We start from the raw sequence: 25327 nt of genomic DNA on the forward strand, positions 1-25327 counted from the left end.
AGCCGTGTGAAATGGCTTTGTTGCCCAATAGAATCATTGTGCTATGTATTGCCTTGCTCAACAATACAATAGCACAACAAAGATGTTCCTGAGGTGTGCTAGATGTTTCATTAACATAGCTTAACCCTGCGATGGCTCGGTACCGGTTTTGTAAAGCTTACTATTCAATGAAGGTCAAAAGTGCAGAACAATGATTGCTTGTATTATTTCAAGTGCCTAATAAGGTTCCCTGCAATCATGGGCCATTTAAGTAACTGACATTCACTAGTCGCGACTCTGTCAGAAATGTATCAAGTCAGGTGATTTGAGTGGACTGGAGGAGAGCAAAGTTTTACCACTCTTTTAGATGCTGAATTCCAATTAACAAAAACAGTAACTTGAGCCACATTGAACAGTAAAAGATGTATATGATGATTCATTTAAAATTGTATGTATGCATCTTTGTCATCTGTTGAAAAGATGAAAACAAAAAGGTGTTTTTTTTTCACTCTGTAAAAATCCAACAACGTCATTTTCCTAAACCTGTTTGAGGCTGAACTGTTGGAAAAGTACAAAAGAAAAGAGAGGAAACCAGGCAAAAAAAAAGACTTTTGCTTTCCCTTAATCCCAGAATGGAGACTCGCCATGTTTCCCCTGAGCGTGTTGTGTATTTCATTAACACCCCAGGGCACAGGCCCCAGCACTTTGTCCAGTGCTTTACCAAGGAGCTCAGATACCATTTTGATCTTTCTGTAAATGCACCCATCTGCCACTCTGTCTGTAATACACACACCCACACTGTTTTTGCAACCACAATGTTAACATTGGCAGAACATAAGAGGCTGTTTAGGCTTGGTGACTTCATCTTCTATCTTCTGTCTTGTGTCCCGCTTTGCTTCCAGCATGCCACCTGCTCCACTGCTAATGGCATTCGCATTAGTGTCACAAACAGGTCTCTGACAGTTTCACAGCCTGAGACGCCCCTGGCGTTCAGTATCAGAATATGCAGTAAAGCCATGCCATGCAGCGTTTTTTCTTTTCTTTTCTCAAAATCTCAAAAGAATGTATCTCATTCAGAATTGAAGAAATGCAGTACGTCAGTGTCAGTTCAGATGTGAGTCTTGAGCTTTTTTTTTTGTTTTATGCATATAGTCACCAAGTTGTGATGTTATGGGTGTTATATTGCACTCTTGGTCAGGCCTTTGTCCGAAGTAGTATAAATATGATGTGTAAACTATGCAGGGATTGTATTAGGAGGCTGTGTGGTCTAGTGGTTAAATAAAAGGGCTTGTAACCAGGAGGTCCCCGGTTCAAATCCCACCTCAGCCACTGACTCATTGTGTGACTGTGAGCAAGTCACTTAATCTCCTTGTGCTCCGTCTTTCGGGTGAGACGTAATTGTAAGTGACACTGCAGCTGATGCATAGTTCACACACCCTAGTCTCTGTAAGTCGCCTTGGATAAAGGCGTCTGCTAAATAAACAAATAATAATAATAATATAAATTGCTGTAACAAATCAAACAGCTTGGTTGCACTTTAGTTGCAGTTTCTGAAGAGGGTCTGACACTTTCAACTTTACTTTCCTTTTGAGTTTGTAGCTTTAGTGCAGTGTGTGTTTAGGTCACAGTGTGAAGTGCGCACATGCTGGTTCTGATTTTAGTTTCCTGAGAATCTGTTCCGGTGTGAACCACTCATTTTGGATTCGATGAACCTTCGCATGGTTTTCGTTACTCAAGAAGTTCTTCATTCATCATTGCAATGATCTGCATTTTTAATGACATCTGATTGGCTGAGCTATTGGAGACCTAACACACATGGTTCAGTAGCTGTCTTCAGCCATTGGTTTCAAACTATATCCAGTGTGTTTTTAAATGTCCTTTTTAAGGGATATAGGTAGTTTGTTACAATAGATCTGCAAGTGAATTCCCTGGCTGTAATGCTCTTCCACCCTCATGCTTGAACTGCATTTTAATACAAAACTCAAAAGCTTCAGGATTTAAACATGTTTTTATGCTCGGGGCTTAATTTAACTGCATGAAAACAAATTTACCCCTTGAAGACATAATAACTTTAAGAGTAGACAGATTAAAATCATTGGAGAGTTGAAGGCACTTGTGCCATAACATTCCTTTCCTGAGAAAAACAAGCCTGTGACGATGTGCAGTTGTAAACCTCACCTAAAGATACAGGCTTAGTCACAAGAACAGCTCATCCCGTGTAGAGATACGCCTGTGCGCTCACTCCCAGTGGAAGGACATGGAGTCAATGTATGCCAAGGGCTGTGAACACCGACACCCTATGAAATGAGACTTCAAATTCATAGATGTAAAGGATGGGCTGTGTAATGCAAGACTAAATGACCCATCAGATGCAGAGCGTACTTTAAGATGAGGAATGATCAATGTATGTTCATTTAATATGACTCGTGAATCAATCACTGGTCACACAGAGGTCTTAGGAAAGAGGGTTATACACCATGGTGAGAATACAACTTTCCCAGCTTTGACAGAAATGACTTTGCAGTCTGAATCAGTATGTAATAACTCTCTGTCGCTGTGGTGAATGAAAACCCTGGTCTATACTGAATTCCAGGTACTGTGATCTCCCGCGACAGGAATAGGCCACTTCTATCATCTTGTGTTTCTTTACCTGCATCACATGTACACCAAATCAGCTTTTTTTGTTTTATCTCAATAGAACTGTAAACAAGACCCCTGCTGATGCAGGCTGTATATTGTTCTGCATCTTCAGCTTGGCTATAGAAACAGGACAGTGTGTGACATTTAAGTCTGGCATGCCCTTCACAGAGATGAGTCTGTGTAGAGTAGAGCTGAGTGTCACAAATAGTTCTGATTACTATGTCATCTTCGGAAGAGTGATTCATTACAACAATTTACATACGGTGAAAACAAACTGATTTAAAAATCCATTGACTAATGTTTGAATACATAAGTGTACAGGATTATTATTATTATTTTAACTATTTTTCCAAGCTCTAGGAGTACATTATTTATTTAATTAATTTTTTTTTTTGGGGGGGGGGCAGTGAAGTTAAATGATAGCGAGTAAGGGAGGGGGGGGGGGGGGGGTGAAGTGAAGTTAAATGATAGCGAGTAAGGGGGGGGGGGGGGGGTGAAGTGAAGTTAAATGATAGCCAGTAAGGGGGCGACTGTAGCATGGCCAGGTGACTCCCTCTGCACGCAACACGGTTGTTCCTTAACCAGGTAAGCCACACGGGGAACCATCATTTTTTAACAAGATTTAGTATACTGGCATATTGGCATCTCCAACTTGAGCAATCACATAGTGAACAATATATTTTCAACCATTTTGTCAAGGCTTGCAGCATGCATTGATAAGCTCGTTAAGTGTCCAGTAATACACAGGCACATGGTCTGAAATAGGAGGCTATGGTGAGGGTTATTGTATAGACTGGCTTGCACTCACTCTGTGAAGTGCATCCAGAGATGTCAACGTGAACGCTGTGGTTTTTGATCAGCAGCAGGTATAAACTATAGCGGACCCTCGGCTGTAAATGCAGTTTTTATTACAGAAGGGCAGGAAGCCACAAACTCACACATTCAAACAGGCTTGGAATCTTCAGCACTGCCTGTCTATGTTTATTAAAACTACAAACTCCTTTCCTTTTCATTAAGTGTTCCAATTCGGCTTCAGAGAAGTTGGGGGGGAAAAAGGAGGAGAAACAGGAAGGAAAATGATTAAAAGAGACTTAGTGGTTCTAAAAACCATAGTAACAGATTGAGCAGTACATTTCACTGTGGGGGTTGAATATGTCCTAGATAGAGGTTGTCTTGCTTGTGCTTAATTCACACAGTTTAGCTGTCCTTTACATAATATGCGGTGGAAGATGTTCTTGTGCATTTATCAATGCCACTGAGGATTCCTTTAGCAGGTAACACAGCTGTGTAGGACGTGCCAGACAGAGAGGATGGGAAACAGACACCGAGACAGCAGATGGATTATTTAATTGCTCATTTATCATTGGCTACTTTGCATTATTACTGGAGATAACCTTCATTTATGTAATATGGACAGTTAATGTCATTTTCATTTTTAAATGCTGGTCACTGAATGGAGATGTTTGATGACCCTGAAAGACAAAAACAGCTTGTTTGGATCAATGCTTTCCACAGCTAGTTTGGATCAGTGCTTTAAACAGCTAGTCATTGTATTCATCATTGTATTTATCTTGCTCTTAATTGTATTATTACTTGCACTGTGATTCTTGAAATGTATTTGTTTATGACTGTAAGTCGCCCTGGGTAAGGGCGTCTGCTAAGAAATAAATAATAATAATAATAATAATAATAATAATAATAATAATAATAATAATAATAATAATAGCTTGGATCAGTGCTTTCCACAGCTAGTTTGGATCAGTGCTTTCCACATTTAGTTTGGATCAGTGCTTTCCACAGCTAGTTTGGATCAGTGCTTTCCACAGCTAGTTTGGATCAGTGCTTTCCACAGCTAGCTTGGATCACTGCTTTCCACAGCTAGTTTGGATCAGTGCTTTCCACAGCTAGTTTGGATCAGTGCTTTCCACAGCTAGTTTGGATCACTGCTTTCCACAGCTAGTTTGGATCACTGCTTTCCACAGCTAGTTTGGATCACTGCTTTCCACAGCTAGTTTGGATCAGTGCTTTCCACAGCTAGTTTGGATCAGTGCTTTCCACAGCTAGTTTGGATCACTGCTTTCCACAGCTAGTTTGGATCACTGCTTTCCACAGCTAGTTTGGATCAGTGCTTTCCACAGCTAGTTTGGATCAGTGCTTTCCACAGCTAGTTTGGATCACTGCTTTCCACAGCTAGTTTGGATCACTGCTTTCCACAGCTAGTTTGGATCAGTGCTTTCCACAGCTAGTTTGGATCAGTGCTTTCCACAGCTAGTTTGGATCACTGCTTTCCACAGCTAGTTTGGATCACTGCTTTCCACAGCTAGTTTGGATCAGTGCTTTCCACAGCTAGTTTGGATCAGTGCTTTCCACAGCTAGTTTGGATCAGTGCTTTCCACAGCTAGTTTGGATCAGTGCTTTCCACAGCTAGTTTGGATCACTGCTTTCCACAGCTAGTTTGGATCAGTGCTTTCCACAGCTAGTTTGGATCAGTGCTTTCCACAGCTAGTTTGGATCAGTGCTTTCCACAGCTAGTTTGGATCAGTGCTTTCCACAGCTAGTTTGGATCACTGCTTTCCACAGCTAGTTTGGATCAGTGCTTTCCACAGCTAGCTTGGATCAATGCTTTCCACAGCTAGTTTGGATCAGTGCTTTCCACAGCTAGTTTGGATCACTGCTTTCCACAGCTAGTTTGGATCACTGCTTTCCACAGCTAGTTTGGATCACTGCTTTCCACAGCTAGTTTGGATCAGTGCTTTCCACAGCTAGTTTGGATCACTGCTTTCCACAGCTAGTTTGGATCAGTGCTTTCCACAGCTAGTTTGGATCAGTGCTTTCCACAGCTAGTTTGGATCAGTGCTTTCCACAGCTAGCTTGGGTGAATGCTTTCCACTCTTACTGTATGTTAATGTTGATAATACACCAGTGATTATATATCCCTAGCTATGCAACTGATTACCATTCACCAAGAATGATAATGTGGAATGTAATAGTTTGGTGTAAGATAACTGGATGGGATGGTGTGTGATATAATAATATTGTTAAAGCATAGAAAAGTGTAATAATCATAGTGAAAGCATGGTACAGTATATGTAAGCATTTGTAAAGAACAGTGAAGCATAGTAAAGTCTATTAATAAGCATGCAAAACCAGGGTAAACTATGGTAAATCCAGTCTATAATCATGCACATGTTCATGCAGCTATAAGGGGGGAACAATGTGTCTGAGTTCAAACTACAAGCTCCTGATCATTTCAGTACTATTCTTCATTGAGGGCACTGCTGGGTGTGGTTCTAGTGTCAGTTTTAAGCCATGTCTTTTTTACATGTAGAAGTGTTGTTTCCTGAGCTGTAACAGAGCTGGCAGAATCATTAACATTCCTGTAACTAAGAGATCTGATGGTTATTGGGTTTGTATGCAACGTTATCATTAAAAAAAAAAAAAAAAAAAAACTGCATACAGTTTTATATTCATTATCATAATTCATATTTAATCCTATGGTTGGCATATATATCTTTTGTATTTTATACTACAGTGCAGATTTAAAAACTTGAGAACTAAGGCTGACAACCACTGACTTAAACTGTTACTACGTACGTTGACTGCAATTTTTGTTTAGGAACCACACCAGGACATTGTGACTATCTCTGCATTCAAACGCAGTTCTGTGTCTCTGCATTCAAACGCAGCTCTGTGTCTCTGCATTCAAACGCAGTTCTGTGTCTCTGCATTCAAACGCAGTTCTGTGTCTCTGCATTCAAACGCAGTTCTGTTTCTCTGCATTCAAACGCAGTTCTGTGTCTCTGCATTCAAACGCAGTTCTGTGTCTCTGCATTCAAACGCAGTTCTGTGTCTCTGCATTCAAACGCAGTTCTGTGTCTCTGCATTCAAACGCAGTTCTGTATCCCTGCATTCAAATGCAGTTAAGTGCCTGAATGTACTCTAAACCCCTGGCTGATGAGAATAGCACCACGCTTTGTAGTGTAACACCACTTATTCAGGGCTGCTGATTTGTACAATCAACATAACTGACTTTACTTGCCAGGGCCCTAATGTATCTCTTTGAGCATTCTTGTTTAACATGAATTCCCGTGGAGTTCTGCTTCATCAGCCCCACTCTGTAGCCAGTGTGAAAGTGCTGACCTGCTATTGATCTGCTTGATGCTGAATGAATTGCATTGAATTACTGAAATTGAAGGTGCTGAATAAATCCGGGCTCTGACACATTTATAGGTGTGTGGAAACTGATGCAGCTACTGAGCTCTGTGCTTTGTGCTATACATTTATAATGTGACCATTTTTGTTCAGACCCTTCATTGATTGTGCTACAAAGCACCATGTGGACTCCTTTATCTTCCTGCCATGGACAAATAGCTCATTTAACGGCTCAGTTATTGTCGAGTGCAGCTCTAATTATATGTATGAAACGATAACGTAACTGACACGAATGGACTTCCATTATGTCATTTTGAAAAGTGCTCGTCGAAATGATCAGTCTGATTTGGTGCTTGGTGGGTGGTTTGATTTTTGAACAAACGCTATCACTGTGAGATTTAGCACTCAATAGACAATGGAACCATACAGGATGCACCTGAGCAATTTGAGGTATTCAACACCAGTTTTATTCTTTATATGGGCATAATCACAGATTTTAAAGTGTTAGTTCCAGGAACGACAGGATTTCACACTAAAGCCCGTTTCACACTGGCACATCTACCTGGGTCCAGACCCGGGTTCTGGCTACCCAGGTCACAATCCTGCGTAGTGTGAAACCACTTACCTGGGTCGTACCCGGGTCCCAGTGACCCACTTCAGGATGTGGTTCAACACATTTTGATCCGGGTCGAGCGAAACAAAATGCATGACGGACGTTCGTTAGCCAACGAAATAACAAACAGCCACGCCTGCGTGAAGGTTTCACTTCCACAAGGAACATTTCTGTTCATTCTGTTTAGCCATATTTTTGTTGATTTTGAGACACACCATGAGCCAGATTGCAGCAGGGATGAAGAAACATTTGCTCCAATCAACAAGCTGCTTCCGGGGCATTCATACAGGTGTTGTTTACCTGCGTCTGTCATCCAGGTCAACCCAAAAGCAGTGTGAAATCATGTAGCCGACCCGTGTGTCATGTTTGTTTGGTGGCTTCATGCGCGTTTTCAACCTGAGGCCAGTGCAACCCTGTTGCATTCACATTTCATTTTTCAATCCAAGGATAGCATTTCACCCTGGCCGCCCTCTCTGTTACAGGGTCTTACACTAAGTGAAAGCTGCGTCCTCTCTGCTGGAAAGCCCTCTCTGTTACAGGGTCTCACACTAAGTGAAAGCTGCGTCCTCTCTGCTGGAAAGCCCTCTCTGTTACAGGGTCTCACACTAAGTGAAAGCTGCGTCCTCTCTGCTGGAAAGCCCTCTCTGTTACAGGGTCTCACACTAAGTGAAAGCTGCGTCCTCTCTGCTGGAAAGCCCTCTCTGTTACAGGGTCTCACACTAAGTGAAAGCTGCGTCCTCTCTGCTGGAAAGCCCTCTCTGTTACAGGGTCTCACACTAAGTGAAAGCTGCGTCCTCTCTGCTGGAAAGCCCTCTCTGTTACAGGGTCTCACACTAAGTGAAAGCTGCGTCCTCTCTGCTGGAAAGCCCTCTCTGTTACAGGGTTTCACACTAAGTGAAAGCTGCGTCCTCTCTGCTGGAAAGCCCTCTCTGTTACAGGGTCTCACACTAAGTGAAAGCTGCGTCCTCTCTGCTGGAAAGCCCTCTCTGTTACAGGGTCTCACACTAAGTGAAAGCTGCATCCTCTCTGCTGGAAAGCCCTCTCTGTTACAGGGTCTCACACTAAGTGAAAGCTGCGTCCTCTCTGCTGGAAAGCCCTCTCTGTTACAGGGTCTCACACTAAGTGAAAGCTGCGTCCTCTCTGCTGGAAAGCCCTCTCTGTTACAGGGTCTCACACTAAGTGAAAGCTGCGTCCTCTCTGCTGGAAAGCCCTCTCTGTTACAGGGTCTCACACTAAGTGAAAGCTGCGTCCTCTCTGCTGGAAAGCCCTCTCTGTTACAGGGTCTCACACTAAGTGAAAGCTGCGTCCTCTCTGCTGGAAAGCCCTCTCTGTTACAGGGTCTCACACTAAGTGAAAGCTGTGTCCTCTCTGCTGGAAAGCCCTCTCTGTTACAGGGTCTCACACTAAGTGAAAGCTGCGTCCTCTCTGCTGGAAAGCCCTCTCTGTTACAGGGTCTCACACTAAGTGAAAGCTGCGTCCTCTCTGCTGGAAAGCCCTCTCTGTTACAGGGTCTCACACTAAGTGAAAGCTGCGTCCTCTCTGCTGGAAAGCTCTCTCTGTTACAGGGTTTCACACTAAGTGAAAGCTGCGTCCTCTCTGCTGGAAAGCCCTCTCTGTTACAGGGTCTCACACTAAGTGAAAGCTGCGTCCTCTCTGCTGGAAAGCCCTCTCTGTTACAGGGTCTCACACTAAGTGAAAGCTGCGTCCTCTCTGCTGGAAAGCCCTCTCTGTTACAGGGTCTCACACTAAGTGAAAGCTGCGTCCTCTCTGCTGGAAAGCTCTCTCTGTTACAGGGTCTCACACTAAGTGAAAGCTGCGTCCTCTCTGCTGGAAAGCCCTCTCTGTTACAGGGTCTCACACTAAGTGAAAGCTGCGTCCTCTCTGCTGGAAAGCCCTCTCTGTTACAGGGTCTCACACTAAGTGAAAGCTGCGTCCTCTCTGCTGGAAAGCCCTCTCTGTTACAGGGTCTCACACTAAGTGAAAGCTGCGTCCTCTCTGCTGGAAAGCCCTCTCTGTTACAGGGTCTCACACTAAGTGAAAGCTGCGTCCTCTCTGCTGGAAAGCCCTCTCTGTTACAGGGTCTCACACTAAGTGAAAGCTGCGTCCTCTCTGCTGGAAAGCCCTCTCTGTTACAGGGTCTCACACTAAGTGAAAGCTGCGTCCTCTCTGCTGGAAAGCCCTCTCTGTTACAGGGTCTCACACTAAGTGAAAGCTGCGTCCTCTCTGCTGGAAAGCCCTCTCTGTTACAGGGTCTCACACTAAGTGAAAGCTGCGTCCTCTCTGCTGGAAAGCCCTCTCTGTTACAGGGTCTCACACTAAGTGAAAGCTGCGTCCTCTCTGCTGGAAAGCCCTCTCTGTTACAGGGTCTCACACTAAGTGAAAGCTGCATTCACCTCTGTTAGTTTGGTTTCAAGTACACTGCGATAACACTGAAGTAAAGAATTAATCTAATTCTGCCTTTTGCCAGCCTATTGGCACATCTGTGTGTTCCTCAGTTGGGTCTCCCATCACTTTGGAAAGAGGAGTCTCTCTCACACACCCACACACAAACAAAATAAATAATTTAGTGGTTCTGTTCTTCTTGAATTTACTTTTGCTAAATGGAGCATGCCGCCTTCTGATTTAAATCTTTTTTTAAATGTTTGCTTTTTCAGACCATAGCAAAGTGAAAGTTATTTCCAATGGTTGGGATGGTGATGACTCAAGAAAGACCGAAGCAGAGTTTTTTTTTTTTTCTCATTTTGGAATCCATCTGGCATTCATTCAAATTCAATGACAGAATGTCTGGGTGGATTGCACTATTATTATTATTATTATTATTATTATTATTATTATTATTATTATTATTATTATTATTATTATTATTATTATTATTTATTTCTTGGCAGATGCCCTTATCCAGGGCAACTTACAATTGTTACAAGGTATCACATTATTTTTACATACAATTACATTATTTTTTACACATTATTTTTACATACAATTACCCATTTAAACAGTTGGGTTTTTACTGGAGCAATCTAGGTAAAGTACTTTGCTCAAGGGTACAGCAGCTGTGTCCCCCACCTGGGATTGAACCCACAACCCTCCGGTCAAGAGTCCAGAGCCCTAACCACTACTACACACTGCTGCCCTAGAATGTTACCATTTAAAAAAAAATTTTCCCCAGTTTAGAATCCGTCTGGCTTTCCTTCAAATCCAATGACAGAACTCATTGCTAAGTAGATAGAGCTTGATCTAAAGAAAGGAATTCTCCTGAATGAATTAGGTTTAAACACGCTTTCCTGCTGTACAGTATGCAGCACTTGTTCTAAACAGAATACGCCATGATCATGTGAAACGCCCTCTTTTCTGGTCTGGGTTTGTCATGCATAGACTGTATTTTCCAATGTAAGCAGGGCTTGTGTAGATATGTACTACATTCAGAAATGGGATTACACTTTTGTCACAAGAAGTTATTCCACAGTCTGGCGAATAGCATGTTTTCTTTCGCCTGGATCAAAGGTGTAGTATCAAATGACTGCTGATGATGACAAAGTTCATTTTAGGGTAATATGCTCCTCTGTTATCTAAGAACATCTCCTGTGATCTGATCAGCTTTAGGCCATCTTTCAGCTTAGAAAACCCTGCCTGTCAAGCCAGCCAGACCTTGAGTCTAATGAGGTTTGACTTGACCCATAGATCAAGATTATATCATGCCTAATCAAATCACAGCAGAAGCTTGCTAAGTACCATTGGGTTTTCTGTCAAGGTGCACACCTTGTACGTTTTACATTGCAGCACACTTTCAGGCAGTTTCAAAAGAAAGAGAATAAAAGAGCTGCAGCAGATATTCTATATGAATTGTGTGATAACGGGCAGAGATAGTCGGGTACAATAGAAAAACTAAATGAGTTGAACTGAAAATATCTTTCACATTTTAAGCCTTGTGTTTTTTTTTTTTTTCTATGTATAATTCTGGTTGAATCTATAAGAAAATGTACCTAAATTCTTTAATACAAATACAGTAGTCACTTTTTTAATTTTCTTCCATTTTAGACCTGCCTTATTTGCATAACCTTGCAGTAAAGTCTCAGGGGCCGGCCTTAGGAGTGAAAGAAAATCAGAACAGTAGGACTGTGTGCTTTTTGGTTCGTTATTATCTTAATTGATTGACTCAGATAATCAGATTATCTGTATAAAACTAATTATCGAGAAACCTAACATCCACACAACCCCTGTACCTTTTCAAGGTAGAATGTACTGTACTCTACTGTAAATATATGGGATAGAGCAATTTCTCCATGACAACGGGGCAGAACCGCACTCCACACAACACGACGGGTTAAATCATTTGGAGAATTTTAGTATCTAATTTTACAACCAAATCTTACGGGTATGGTTTGTGATGGTGTTTAAAAGACCATTATAATTGATGAGAATGCCCTAGATTTGTTCTGTTTAAAAGACCAGCTGCTCTGGATGCAAGCTGCTGTAATTTGCTTTGCTTTCATTTATATTTTATATATACAGATGAGCCTGCTTTATTTCATGATTGCCGTGCAGGCATCATTTGTGCTATAAAGTGGGTCAGGATATAAAGCGGGTTTCACGTTTGCCTGTGTGTGTGTGTGTGTGTGTGTGTGTCTGTGTGTGTATATATATATATATATATATATACAGACGTGCTCAAATTTGTTGGTACCCCTCCATAAAAAACGAAGAATGCACAATTTTCTCTGAAATAACTTGAAACTGACAAAAGTAATTGGCATCCACCATTGTTTATTCCATATTTAATAGAAATCAGACTTTGCTTTTGATTTTTTATTCAACATAATATTGTAAATAAGAAAACAAATGAAAATGGCATGGACAAAAATGATGGGACCGCTAACCTAATATTTTGTTGCACAACCTTTAGAGGCAATTACTACAATCAAATGTTTTCTGTATCTCTCAATGAGACTTCTGCACCTGTTAACAGGTAGTTTGGCCCACTCTTCCTGAGCAAACTGCTCCAGCTGTCTCAGGTTTGATGGGTGCCTTCTCCAGACTGCAAGTTTCAGCTCTTTCCATAGATGTTCGATAGGATTCAGATCAGGACTCATAGAAGGCCACTTCAGAATAGTCCAATGTTTTGTTCTTATCCATTCTTGGGTGCTTTTAGCTGTGTGTTTTGGGTCATTATCCTGTTGGAGGACCCATGACCTGCGACTGAGACAGAGCTTTCTGACACTGGGCAGTACGTTTCGCTCCAGAATGCCTTGATAGTCTTGAGATTTCATTGTGCCCTGCACAGATTCAAGGCACCCTGTGCCAGGCGCAGCAAAGCAGCCCCAAAACATAACCGAGCGTCCTCCATGTTTCACTGTAGGTATGGTGTTCTTTTCTTTGAAAGCTTCATTTTTTCATCTGTGAACATAGAGCTGATGTGACTTGCCAAAAAGCTCCAGTTTTGACTCATCTGTCCAAAGGACATTCTCCCAGAAGAATTGTGGCTTGTCAATTTGCATTTTAGCAAATTCCAGTCTGGCTTTTTTATGTTTTTCTTTCAAAAATTGAGTCCTCCTGGGTCTTCTTCCATGGAGCCCACTTTTGCTCAATAAGCGACGGATGGTGCGATCAGAAACTGACGTACCTTCACCTTGGAGTTCAGCTTGTATCTCTTTGGCAGTTATCCTTGGTTCTTTTTCTACCATTCGCACTATCCTTCTGTTCAATCTGGGGTTGATTTTCCTCTTGCGGCCGTGCCCAGGGAGGTTGGCTACAGTTCCATGGACCTTAAACTTCTTAATAATATTTGCAACTGTTGTCACAGGAACATCAAGCTGCTTGGAGATGGTCTTGTAGCCTTTACCTTTACCATGCTTGTCTATTATTTTCTTTCTGATCTCCTCAGACAACTCTCTCCTTTGCTTTCTCTGGTCCATGTTCAGTGTGGTGCACACAATGATACCAAACAGCACAGTGACTACTTTTCTCCATTTAAATAGGCTGAATGACTGATTACAAGATTGGAGACATGTGTGATACTAATTAAAGAAACTAATTAGTTTGAAATATCACTATAATCCAATTATTTATTATCTTTTCTAAGGGGTACCAACAAATGTGTCCAGGCCATTTTAGAATATCTTTGTAGAATAAGCAATAATTCATCTCTTTTCACAGCTTCTTTGCTTTATTCTATGACATACCAAAGGCATGCAAGTATACATGATAAAATAGCTTTTAATTTCATCACTTTTCAGGAAGAATGAAGCATTATTTCAATGACCTGTAAGGGTACCAACAAATTTGAGCACGTCTGTGTGTGTATGTATGTATGTATATGTATATGTATATGTATATATATATATATATATATATATATATATATATATATATATATATATATATATATATATATATATATATATATATATATACTGTATATACAGTGCATTGCAAAAGTATTCAGACCCCTGACCAATTCTCTCATATTACTGAATTACAAATGGTACATTGAAATTTCGTTCTGTTTGATATTTTATTTTAAAACACTGAAACTCAAAATCAATTGTAAGGTGACATTGGTTTTATGTTGGGAAATATTTTTAAGAAAAATAAAAAAATTGAACTATCTTGCTTGCATAAGTATTCAACCCCTGTGCTGTGGAAGCTCCCAGTTTACACCGATGAAAGAAATTGCCCTAACAAGGACACAATTACCTTACCATCGGCCTCCACCTGTGAACCATTAAAGTTGCTGTCACATTTTCTGGATAAAAACCCCACTGTTGAAGGATCATTGGTCAGGCTGTGAATCTGAAGGAAAATGAAGACCAAAGAGCATTCTACAGAAGTTAGAGATAAAGTAATACAAATGCATAGATTAGGGAAAGGGTACAAAATAATATCCAAGTGTTTGGATATCCCAGTGAGCACAGTTGGATCAATAATCAGGAAGTGGAAGCTGCATCACACCACCCAGGCACTGCCAAGAAAAGGCCGTCCCTCAAAACTCAGCGCTCAAACAAGGAGACTTGTGAGAGAAGCCACAGAGAGGCCAACAATCACTTTGAAGGAGCTACAGAGTTCAGTGGCTGGGAGTGGAGTAATGGTGCACCAGTCAACCATATCAAGAGCTCTGCATAACACTGGCCTGTATGGGGGGGTGGCAAGAAAGAAGCCGTTACTCAAAAAGTACCATCTGAAAGTACGTCTGGAGTTTGCCAGAAAGCATGAGAGTGATCCAGCTGCGATGTGGGAAAAGGTTTTGTGGTCAGATGAGACCAAGATAGAGCTTTTTGGCCAAAACTCAAAGCGCTATGTGTGGCGCAAACCTAACACTGCCCATGCCTCAAGACACACCATCCCTACAGTGAAGTATGGTGGTAGCTGCATCATGTTGTGGGGATGCGTCTCATCAGCAGGGACTGGGCATCTTGTTAAAATTGAAGGAAGAATGGATGGAGCAAAATACAGGGAAATACTGCAAGAGAACCTGCTTCAGTCCCCTAAAAAACTGAAGCTTGGGAGGAAATTCACCTTTCAGCAGGTGATTGATACCAAGCACAAGGCCAAAGCAACATTGGAGTGGCTCAAGAACAAAAAGGTGAATGTCCTACAGTGGCCCAGTCAAAGTCCTGATCTCAATCCTATTGAGAATCTGTGGCACTATTTGAAAATTGCGGTCCACAAGCGTCGTCCAACCAACCTGAACAACCTGGAGCAAATCAGCCAAGAAGAATGGGCCAAAATCACTCCGACACTGTGTGCAAAGCTGGTACATACTTACCCCAAAAGACTTAAAGCTGTTAGCGAAAGGTGGCTCTACCAAATATTAATGTGTGGGGGTTGAATACTTATGCAAGCAAGATAGTTCAATTTTTTATTTTTCTTAAAAATATTTCCCAACATAAAACCAATGTCACCTTACAATAATTGATTTTGAGTTTGTGTTTTAAAATAAAATATCAAACAGAACGAAATTTCAATGTACAGTAATATGAGAGAATTGGTCAGGGGTCTGAATACTTTTGCAAGGCACTGTGTATGTGTATAGATATATAGATATGATGCTGCAGTTTTTTAAATGTATTATAAAAACTCAGATGTTAATAGCATTGGTCATTTTTAAGTGACATATTGTACAGCTTTGTGGGTCTATACAATCCCCTGGATGTAGTTCCATGGTTGTGATCCTCTCTCTCAGCTAGTCTGGTTTGTTAGCTCCAGCACACAGGATTTCCTTGGCAGGATTTTCTCACCTTGTGAGCTGAATGTAATGATGATGATGTCAGGGATCTCGGCTACAACTTGCCTATAGGGGAATAATTAGCTGTTTCTGTTCACCAGAAAAAAGTTAGGGGTTATGGTGAAGTTTTCGTATGCATTGATGTGTAGAAAGCTAACCCTTCTCAGGAAATGAAAGCTTTTATCCTCGATCGTTACCTATTGATAGGATTTCTGTACAGTGTTGAACTAATGTATTCCTTTGTATGACAGATAAAAGGTAAATCCCTTTATTCCTGAATGGTTTTAAAAAGGAACCCTGAGACTCTGGATTATCCAAACCCCATGTCTCTACACTGTATAAATAAAGGAACCCTCGGACTCTGGATTATCCAAACCCCATGTCTCTACACTGTATAAATAAAGGAACCCTGAGACTCTGGATTATCCAAACCCCATGTCTCTACACTGTATAAATAAAGGAACCCTGAGACTCTGGATTATCCAAACCCCATGTCTCTACACTGTATAAATAAAGGAACCCTGAGACTCTGGATTATCGAAACCCCATGTCTCTACACTGTATAAATAAAGGAACCCTGAGACTCTGGATTATCCAAACCCCATGTCTCTACACTGTATAAATAAAGGAACCCTGAGACTCTGGATTATCCAAACCCCATGTCTCTATACTGTATAAATAAAGGAACCCTGAGACTCTGGATTATCCAAACCCCATGTCTCTACACTGTATAAATAAAGGAACCCTGAGACTCTGGATTATCCAAACCCCATGTCTCTACACTGTATAAATAAAGGAACCCTGAGACTCTGGATTATCCAAACCCCATGTCTCTATACTGTATAAATAAAGGAACCCTGAGACTCTGGATTATCCAAACCCCATGTCTCTACACTGTATAAATAAAGGAACCCTGAGACTCTGGATTATCCAAACCCCATGTCTCTACACTGTATAAATAAAGGAACCCTGAGACTCTGGATTATCCAAACCCCATGTCTCTACAATGTATAAATAAAGGAACCCTGAGACTCTGGATTATCCAAACCCCATGTCTCTACACTGTATAAATAAAGGAACCCTGAGACTCTGGATTATCGAAACCCCATGTCTCTACACTGTATAAATAAAGGAACCCTGAGACTCTGGATTATCCAAACCCCATGTCTCTACACTGTATAAATAAAGGAACCCTGAGACTCTGGATTATCCAAACCCCATGTCTCTATACTGTATAAATAAAGGAACCCTGAGACTCTGGATTATCCAAACCCCATGTCTCTACACTGTATAAATAAAGGAACCCTGAGACTCTGGATTATCCAAACCCCATGTCTCTACACTGTATAAATAAAGGAACCCTGAGACTCTGGATTATCCAAACCCCATGTCTCTATACTGTATAAATAAAGGAACCCTGAGACTCTGGATTATCCAAACCCCATGTCTCTACAATGTATAAATAAAGGAACCCTGAGACTCTGGATTATCCAAACCCCATGTCTCTACACTGTATAAATAAAGGAACCCTGAGACTCTGGATTATCCAAACCCCATGTCTCTATACTGTATAAATAAAGGAACCCTGAGACTCTGGATTATCGAAACCCCATGTCTCTACACTGTATAAATAAATGAACCCTGAGACTCTGGATTATCCAAACCCCATGTCTCTACACTGTATAAATAAATGAACCCTGAGACTCTGGATTATCCAAACCCCATGTCTCTACACTGTATAAATAAAGTAAACCTGAGACTCTGGATTATCCAAACCCCATGTCTCTACACTGTATAAATAAATTAACCCTCGGACTCTGGATTATCCAAACCCCATGTCTCTACACTGTATAAATAAAGGAACCCTGAGACTCTGGATTATCCAAACCCCATGTCTCTACACTGTATAAATAAATTAACCCTCGGACTCTGGATTATCCAAACCCCATGTCTCTACACTGTATAAATAAAGGAACCCTGAGACTCTGGATTATCCAAACCCCATGTCTCTACACTGTATAAATAAATTAACCCTCGGACTCTGGATTATCCAAACCCCATGTCTCTACACTGTATAAATAAAGGAACCCTGAGACTCTGGATTATCCAAACCCCATGTCTCTACACTGTATAAATAAATTAACCCTCGGACTCTGGATTATCGAAACCCCATGTCTCTACACTGTATAAATAAAGGAACCCTGAGACTCTGGATTATCCAAACCCCATGTCTCTACACTGTATAAATAAATGAACCCTCGGGCTCTGGATTATCCAAACCCCATGTCTCTACACTGTATAAATAAATGAACCCTCGGACTCTGGATTATCGAAACCCCATGTCTCTATACTGTATAAATAAAGGAACCCTGAGACTCTGGATTATCGAAACCCCATGTCTCTACACTGTATAAATAAAGGAACCCTGAGACTCTGGATTATCCAAACCCCATGTCTCTACACTGTATAAATAAAGGAACCCTGAGACTCTGGATTATCCAAACCCCATGTCTCTACACTGTATAAATAAAGGAACCCTGAGACTCTGGATTATCCAAACCCCATGTCTCTATACTGTATAAGCAAATGGAATGCAGCCACAATTACCCCCGATCATCAGAACAGAATGTGTGTAATTGAGCGCCTCTCACTATTCTCATAGCAGAATACAGGAGTACAATTACTCACAACATCGATGCAACATGCAGGCTTGCATTTTCAGAGCTTGTTAAAGTCCTTTACGCACCTGTCACTACGTTGCGTGATTCTGTACGTGTCTAATTTACTCGTCACTTTTCATTTACTCAGCACTGGTTTTCATGTATTAAACTACCATGCAAGCTTCTCATTGTGAGGATCAAACACATCAACACTGGTTTTCAAGCTTCTCAGTGTGAGGATCAAACTCATCAACACTGGTTTTCATGCATTAAACTACCATGCAAGCTTCTCAGTGTGAGGATCAAACATGTCAACACTGGTTTTCATGCATTAAACTACCATGCAAGCTTCTCAGTGTGAGGATCAAACTCATCAACACTGGTTTTCATGCATTAAACTACCATGCAAGCTCTTCATTGTGAGGATCAAACACATCAACACTGGTTTTCATGCTGAGAGATTTGCTGTGGCTGTCCTTATAAAATGTTAATGAATCTTTATGATTACACTCGCATGCCTTTAAAAGAGTAACCTGCTGTCATCTTTAAACTGTATACTTAGTGCAGATGCTTTTGTTATAATTAGTTTTTACCAAATACATGGTTGGCTGCAACCAATTTGCTTCTCTGTTGGAATTTGGAAGAGTTTAACTTTTTTTTTTTTTTAATTCAGGTAATATATTTTGTAATAGCTTTTTAATTTAAATTTTTTTTAATTCCATCATATCAAGGGCTTGATTTTTCGTGAGTGTTCTAAATCCTGTAATAAATAACTCACCTTTTAAAGTAAGGTATTTGTTTTGAGTCTGGTTTATTCAGAGGCTTTGCAACCGAATGTGATAACTTTCCATGAACTTTTAATCCGCTGCATCAAATAGGAACAGAATGAGAGGGCGGAGACAAACCATGCTGGATGTTAGAGGGGGTCAGGGAGAGGGGGGCAGGGAGGGGGAGGGGGAGGGGGAGAGGGGGTCAGGGAGAGGGGGGCAGGGAGAGGGGGGCAGGGAGGGGGAGGGGGAGGGGGAGAGGGAGAGGGAGAGGGGGGCAGGGACAGGGGAGATATGTAAAACAACCAGGTTCATTTTATAATTCTGGCGAGTGTAGTCCTGCTGTGAATGGAGTAGTGTTTAGGAAATGGATATGTAAAACGACCAGGTTCATTGTAAATGAAAAGGCCACATTTTATAATTGTGCCAAGTGATTTCTTTTAACATGTTGAATACCCTTAAGTGATATTGGATTAGCTTGTCAGTGATGGATATATAATTGGTCATCAGGTGCTTTCTTCCCATGTCCACTCGTTGGTGGGGATCATGCCGGTGAAGTGCCACCGGACAATGGGAAGCAGTTGATAAATCACGTCGCTGTAGCACATGCAAACAGATTGGACCCCACGAGTCAGTGACATAGTATTAACGTATAGCAAGAATTTGCAGGAAAAAACAGGACCTCACATGCAAACAGCAGCACATTATTCCTGCTGTTCCCTTAATACAATTATCTGGGCTCTTAAACGCTCACAGATACAGGAGAAGAGTCTTTTCAAAAGGAATGAATGATCTTGTGTCCTCAAGCAGTGTCTGAAAGAACTAGACATGTCTTTGGTGTGTTGCAGTGTAGAGGCAGAGCACTTCCATGCTGTGTGGAGCTCTGACAGAGCTATACATGTCTCTGGTGTGTTGCAGTGTAGAGGCAGAGCACTTCCATGCTGTGTGGAGCTCTGACAGAGTTAGACATGTCTCTGGTGTGTTGCAGTGTAGAGGCAGAGCACTTCCATGCTGTGTGGAGCTCTGACAGAGCTAGGCATGTCTTTGGTGTGTTGCAGTGTAGAGGCAGAGCACTTCCATGCTGTGTGGAGCTCTGACAGAGCTAGACATGTCTTTGGTGTGTTGCAGTGTAGAGGCAGAGCACTTCCATGCTGTGTGGAGCTCTGACAGAGCTAGACATGTCTGTGGTGTGTTGCAGTGTAGAGGCAGAGCACTTCCATGCTGTGTGGAGCTCTGACAGAGCTAGACATGTCTCTGGTGTGTTGCAGTGTAGAGGCAGAGCACTTCCATGCTGTGTGGAGCTCTGACAGAGCTAGACATGTCTCTGGTGTGTTGCAGTGTAGAGGCAGAGCACTTCCATGCTGTGTGGAGCTCTGACAGAGCTAGACATGTCTCTGGTGTGTTGCAGTGTAGAGGCAGAGCACTTCCATGCTGTGTGGAGTTCTGACAGAGCTAGACATGTCTCTGGTGTGTTGCAGTGTAGAGGCAGAGCACTTCCATGCTGTGTGGAGCTCTGACAGAGCTAGACATGTCTCTGGTGTGTTGCAGTGTAGAGGCAGTGCACTTCCATGCTGTGTGGAGCTCTGACAGAGCTAGACATGTCTCTGGTGTGTTGCAGTGTAGAGGCAGAGCACTTCCATGCTGTGTGGAGCTCTGACAGAGCTAGACATGTCTCTGGTGTGTTGCAGTGTAGAGGCAGAGCACTTCCATGCTGTGTGGAGCTCTGACAGAGCTAGACATGTCTCTGGTGTGTTGCAGTGTAGAGGCAGAGCACTTCCATGCTGTGTGGAGCTCTGACAGAGCTAGACATGTCTGTGGTGTGTTGCAGTGTAGAGGCAGAGCACTTCCATGCTGTGTGGAGCTCTGACAGAGCTAGACATTTCTCTGGTGTGTTGCAGTGTAGAGGCAGAGCACTTCCATGCTAGTTCTAGTTGTCTTCCCAGATGTTCCTGAGACACCCTCTGCATAAATACCGTAACCCTGATTGAGGTGATTTTAGATTCTCCAGTGGTTTTGCAAGACGTGTACACAGTATGAACTCAATGCTACATAGTGTAGTCACAGGGTACGTTTCTGAAATGCAGCAAATGCATACGTTTGGTTGTAAATCGCATGTATTTTTGTATAATGATGTTGATTCTTTGCTCAATCTGTTATGCTGATTGTGTTATGGAGATATGTGTTCAAACACAGGGCTCCCAAAATGGACGGCCTGTGTTTTGTTGCACAGAGCACCTCTACATATATATGCTGTGAATAAAATGCAGCGCTTCGATTGGCTCAGATTGATTAATGACGACAACATGACTTCTATAATTCTGAATCTCGACCCTAACCCTGAAGAAAATTATACCATGAATAAATATAACCCTAACGAGAAGACATTTGGTTCTAGGAATGAGTAGTGAACAGTTTCATTGTCTCACAGAGAACGTGTCGAGGTGTTTGTCTTGCTGCTAAAGTATATTCCCCGGATAATGTAGTTTTATCTTATAAATATTCATTTTGTACTGACTTTCCCTCGGACGTCCCTTGGTTTGACAAGCCCAACATGTTTGTGCTCCAGAACATACTTGAACACCGGAAACCGTTCTGGATTCCCCCTCACAGAGACTGTATGCAGTGTTAATGACAGCATTGAGGTACCCAGTGTGTGCTGAGGCACATTCTGTAGTCCTCAAGAGTTTATCTACTGTAGTGTTCCTGTGTTTGAGGTCAAACTTGGGTTAACTATGTCAGCTCATTTTAAGACTTGAATCAAGCTCCCCCTAATTCTTCTTTGTCTCTGTCAAATACAGCTGAATATAGTTGTGGTTCTGAAACGCATTTACAATTCATATGTATAACTGCTCAGATTGGCAGCTTCTTCCATTAACAGCAAAGCATACAGGATTTTCTTTTCTTTTTTTTGTTGTACATATACTTTGTTTTGTAAAATGTCAAATGATTAAACAACAATACAAGACACAGAGGTCTGTACATGATCTGTGTTTATAGGATTGCTAAACTGATCTTTATGCTCAAATCTGTGATGATGTACATCCAAGTGCTTCGATGCTTATGTTTTTTATTTACTATATCACTTAGCTACATAATTTATATTACAGACGTAATCTGATCCCCAAATAGCAGCCCCTGCAATTTAATTTCATAATGCTGTGTGTGTGTGTGTTAAGGGTAATCCATTTGTAATAAATATTGGTTTGAAATCCATTGGAAATCGTATGTCTTCAGGGCAGTCTTCATAGCTGTAGTTGTACAGTCTGTTTCAAGTCCCTATGAAGACCCTGGGGCTCCCTGTGGTGGTTGTAATACAGATATTCCACTGTCCTTTGTATTTCAGGCTGGGGTTTCCAATGGTGCTTGTGTCCACCTCCATCGGTATGTGCTATCTGCTGGTCATTCACGTTGCACTCGGATGGAACTCCCAACTCGCCCACATGCTTGGACCAAAGAGCTCTGCTTCTGTTTTCATCATCACCATGAATAGAGCTTGATCAATCACTAGAAAAAGAGTTTACAACTCAGTTTAAAACGACGGGCAACCCGACACTTGATCACGTTCCAACATACAGTGATGAAGTGCGCGTGTAATGCATGTGTGCGGAATAACACCACAAGGGAATGCTCTTTGTTCTAGGAGCACATTTCATTTGTATTGTTTTGTAAACTTGCCTTGCAGCATTGAATACTATCAGATGCTTGGGAGATGTTTCACTGTTACAGTTCATGTTTAGCCCTGGAAAACCTGTTGTTTATGATAGAAATGCTAGCATATGCTGGGTTCTGCGGTTACTGAAGAGCTGACAACAAGAAATGCATACAATGTGAATTCATGTTTGTTTTTTGATATATGATGTACAGCAGGAGAGCCCCACGTGGGGGATTATTATTATTTTACTGTCGCCACAAAATCACACTGAATACAAGCAGCTGGCACACAACAATGAGCAGGGAGACTCCCTGTTACATTGCTGCCTCTGAAGGTTCCTGTGACAAGGATGACCGAGGTTTGAGACTCAGAGACAGTTTTAAAGTTCAAAATAAAGCTTGTTAATAAACTAAAAATACAAAATAAATAGGCATAAGGGCCAAACAAAAAGGTTTCAAAAACACAAAACAATCAACACCAAACAAAACTTACAAAATAAAGCTTCCAGGCTGGGCGTTGCCTTCACTGGTTTCAATAACACATCACAAACAAAACCACTCTTCTTCTCCTTCCAGAACTCTCCCTCCAACTGGGAGGCTGAGGCCTCCTTTTATGCCAGGTGGCTAAGTCCATAATTGAATAATTAATTGACTGATTGCTCCCACCTGAAGCAATCAATCTGGGCAGGGAGGAGAATTTAACTCCTTCCCTGCCAGTATTTCTAAGGGCAGAGCCCTGCTCTGCCACAGTTCCCCTTTTGGGATGTTCCCTGGCTGTGTAGGTGGGACTGCATTATTGGTTCTCTGTTTGTGAATACATGTGCTCTGAGTTCCATGGGCATCTTGTTGAGGTTATGATGAGAACCTGATGGACTGAGCTGCACCTGGTGGGAGGGATTTCCAAGGGGAATATAGACTGGGGTCAGGAGAGATACAATGGTTGCAAGTTTGAAGATGGATCTAAAGCTAATACTGTACATATACATTCTCTCTCTCTCTCTCTCTCTCTCTCTCTCTCTCTCTCTATATATATATATATATATACAGACATGCTCAAATTTGTTGGTACCCTTACAGCTCATTGAAATAATGCTTCATTCCTCCTGAAAAGTGATGAAATTAAAAGCTGTTTTATCATGTATACTTGCATGCCTTTGGTATGTCATAGAATAAAGCAAAGAAGCTGTGAAAAGAGATGAATTATTGCTTATTCTACAAATATATTCTAAAATGGCCTGGACACATTTGTTGGTACCCCTTAGAAAAGATAAAAAATAATTGGATTATAGTGATATTTCAAACTAATTAGTTTCTTTAATTAGTATCACACATGTCTCCAATCTTGAATCAGTCATTCAGCCTATTTAAATGGAGAAAAGTAGTCACTGTGCTGTTTGGTATCATTGTGACAAGCATGGTAAAGGTAAAGGCTACAAGACCATCTCCAAGCAGCTTGATGTTCCTGTGACAACAGTTGCAAATATTATTAAGAAGTTTAAGGTCCATGGAACTGTAGCCAACCTCCCTGGGCGCGGCCGCAAGAGGAAAATCAACCCCAGATTGAACAGAAGGATAGTGCGAATGGTAGAAAAAGAACCAAGGATAACTGCCAAAGTGATACAAGCTGAACTCCAAGGTGAAGGTACGTCAGTTTCTGATCACACCATCCGTCGCTTATTGAGCAAAAGTGGGCTCCATGGAAGAAGACCCAGGAGGACTCAATTTTTGAAAGAAAAACATAAAAAAGCCAGACTGGAATTTGCTGAAATGCATATTGACAAGCCACAATCCTTCTGGGAGTATGTCCTTTGGACAGATGAGTCAAAACTGGAGCTTTTTGGCAAGTCACATCAGCTCTATGTTCACAGACGAAAAAATGAAGCTTTCAAAGAAAAGAACACCATACCTACAGTGAAACATGGAGGACGCTCGGTTATGTTTTGGGGCTGCTTTGCTGCGCCTGGCACAGGGTGCCTTGAATCTGTGCAGGGCACAATGAAATCTCAAGACTATCAAGGCATTCTGGAACGAAACGTACTGCCCAGTGTCAGAAAGCTCTGTCTCAGTCGCAGGTCATGGGTCCTCCAACAGGATAATGACCCAAAACACAGCTAAAAGCACCCAAGAATGGATAAGAACAAAACATTGGACTATTCTGAAGTGGCCTTCTATGAGTCCTGATCTGAATCCTATCGAACATCTATGGAAAGAGCTGAAACTTGCAGTCTGGAGAAGGCACCCATCAAACCTGAGACAGCTGGAGCAGTTTGCTCAGGAAGAGTGGGCCAAACTACCTGTTAACAGGTGCAGAAGTCTCATTGAGAGCTACAGAAAACGTTTGATTGCAGTGATTGCCTCTAAAGGTTGTGCAACAAAATATAAGGTTAGCGGTCCCATCATTTTTGTCCATGCCATTTTCATTTGTTTTCTTATTTACAATATTATGTTGAATAAAAAATCAAAAGCAAAGTCTGATTTCTATTAAATATGGAATAAACAGTGGTGGATGCCAATTACTTTTGTCAGTTTCAAGTTATTTCAGAGAAAATTGTGCATTCTTCGTTTTTTGTGGAGGGGTACCAACAAATTTGAGCATGTCTGTATATATGGACTGGAGAGGAGGGCTATAATAGAGAATTATTGA

The 25327-nt window shown here is 41.6% G+C and overlaps 1 protein-coding gene across 1 annotated transcript in view; it reads left to right on the top strand.

The window, feature by feature from the left end:
• The window catches only part of LOC117972966 (P protein-like), an 82831-nt gene extending 60295 nt beyond the window's left edge, over positions 1-22536 (top strand). Inside the window, 1 exon segment of the mRNA XM_059029675.1 lies at positions 22376-22536. Within this exon segment, the coding sequence (XP_058885658.1) occupies positions 22376-22529 (154 nt within the window). The 3' untranslated portion in view covers positions 22530-22536.
• Positions 22537-25327: the final 2791 nt, after the last annotated feature.

Source organism: Acipenser ruthenus, chromosome 8 (genome assembly GCF_902713425.1).
Source record: "Acipenser ruthenus chromosome 8, fAciRut3.2 maternal haplotype, whole genome shotgun sequence".
In the NCBI taxonomy this organism is placed as follows: Eukaryota; Metazoa; Chordata; class Actinopteri; order Acipenseriformes; family Acipenseridae; genus Acipenser; species Acipenser ruthenus.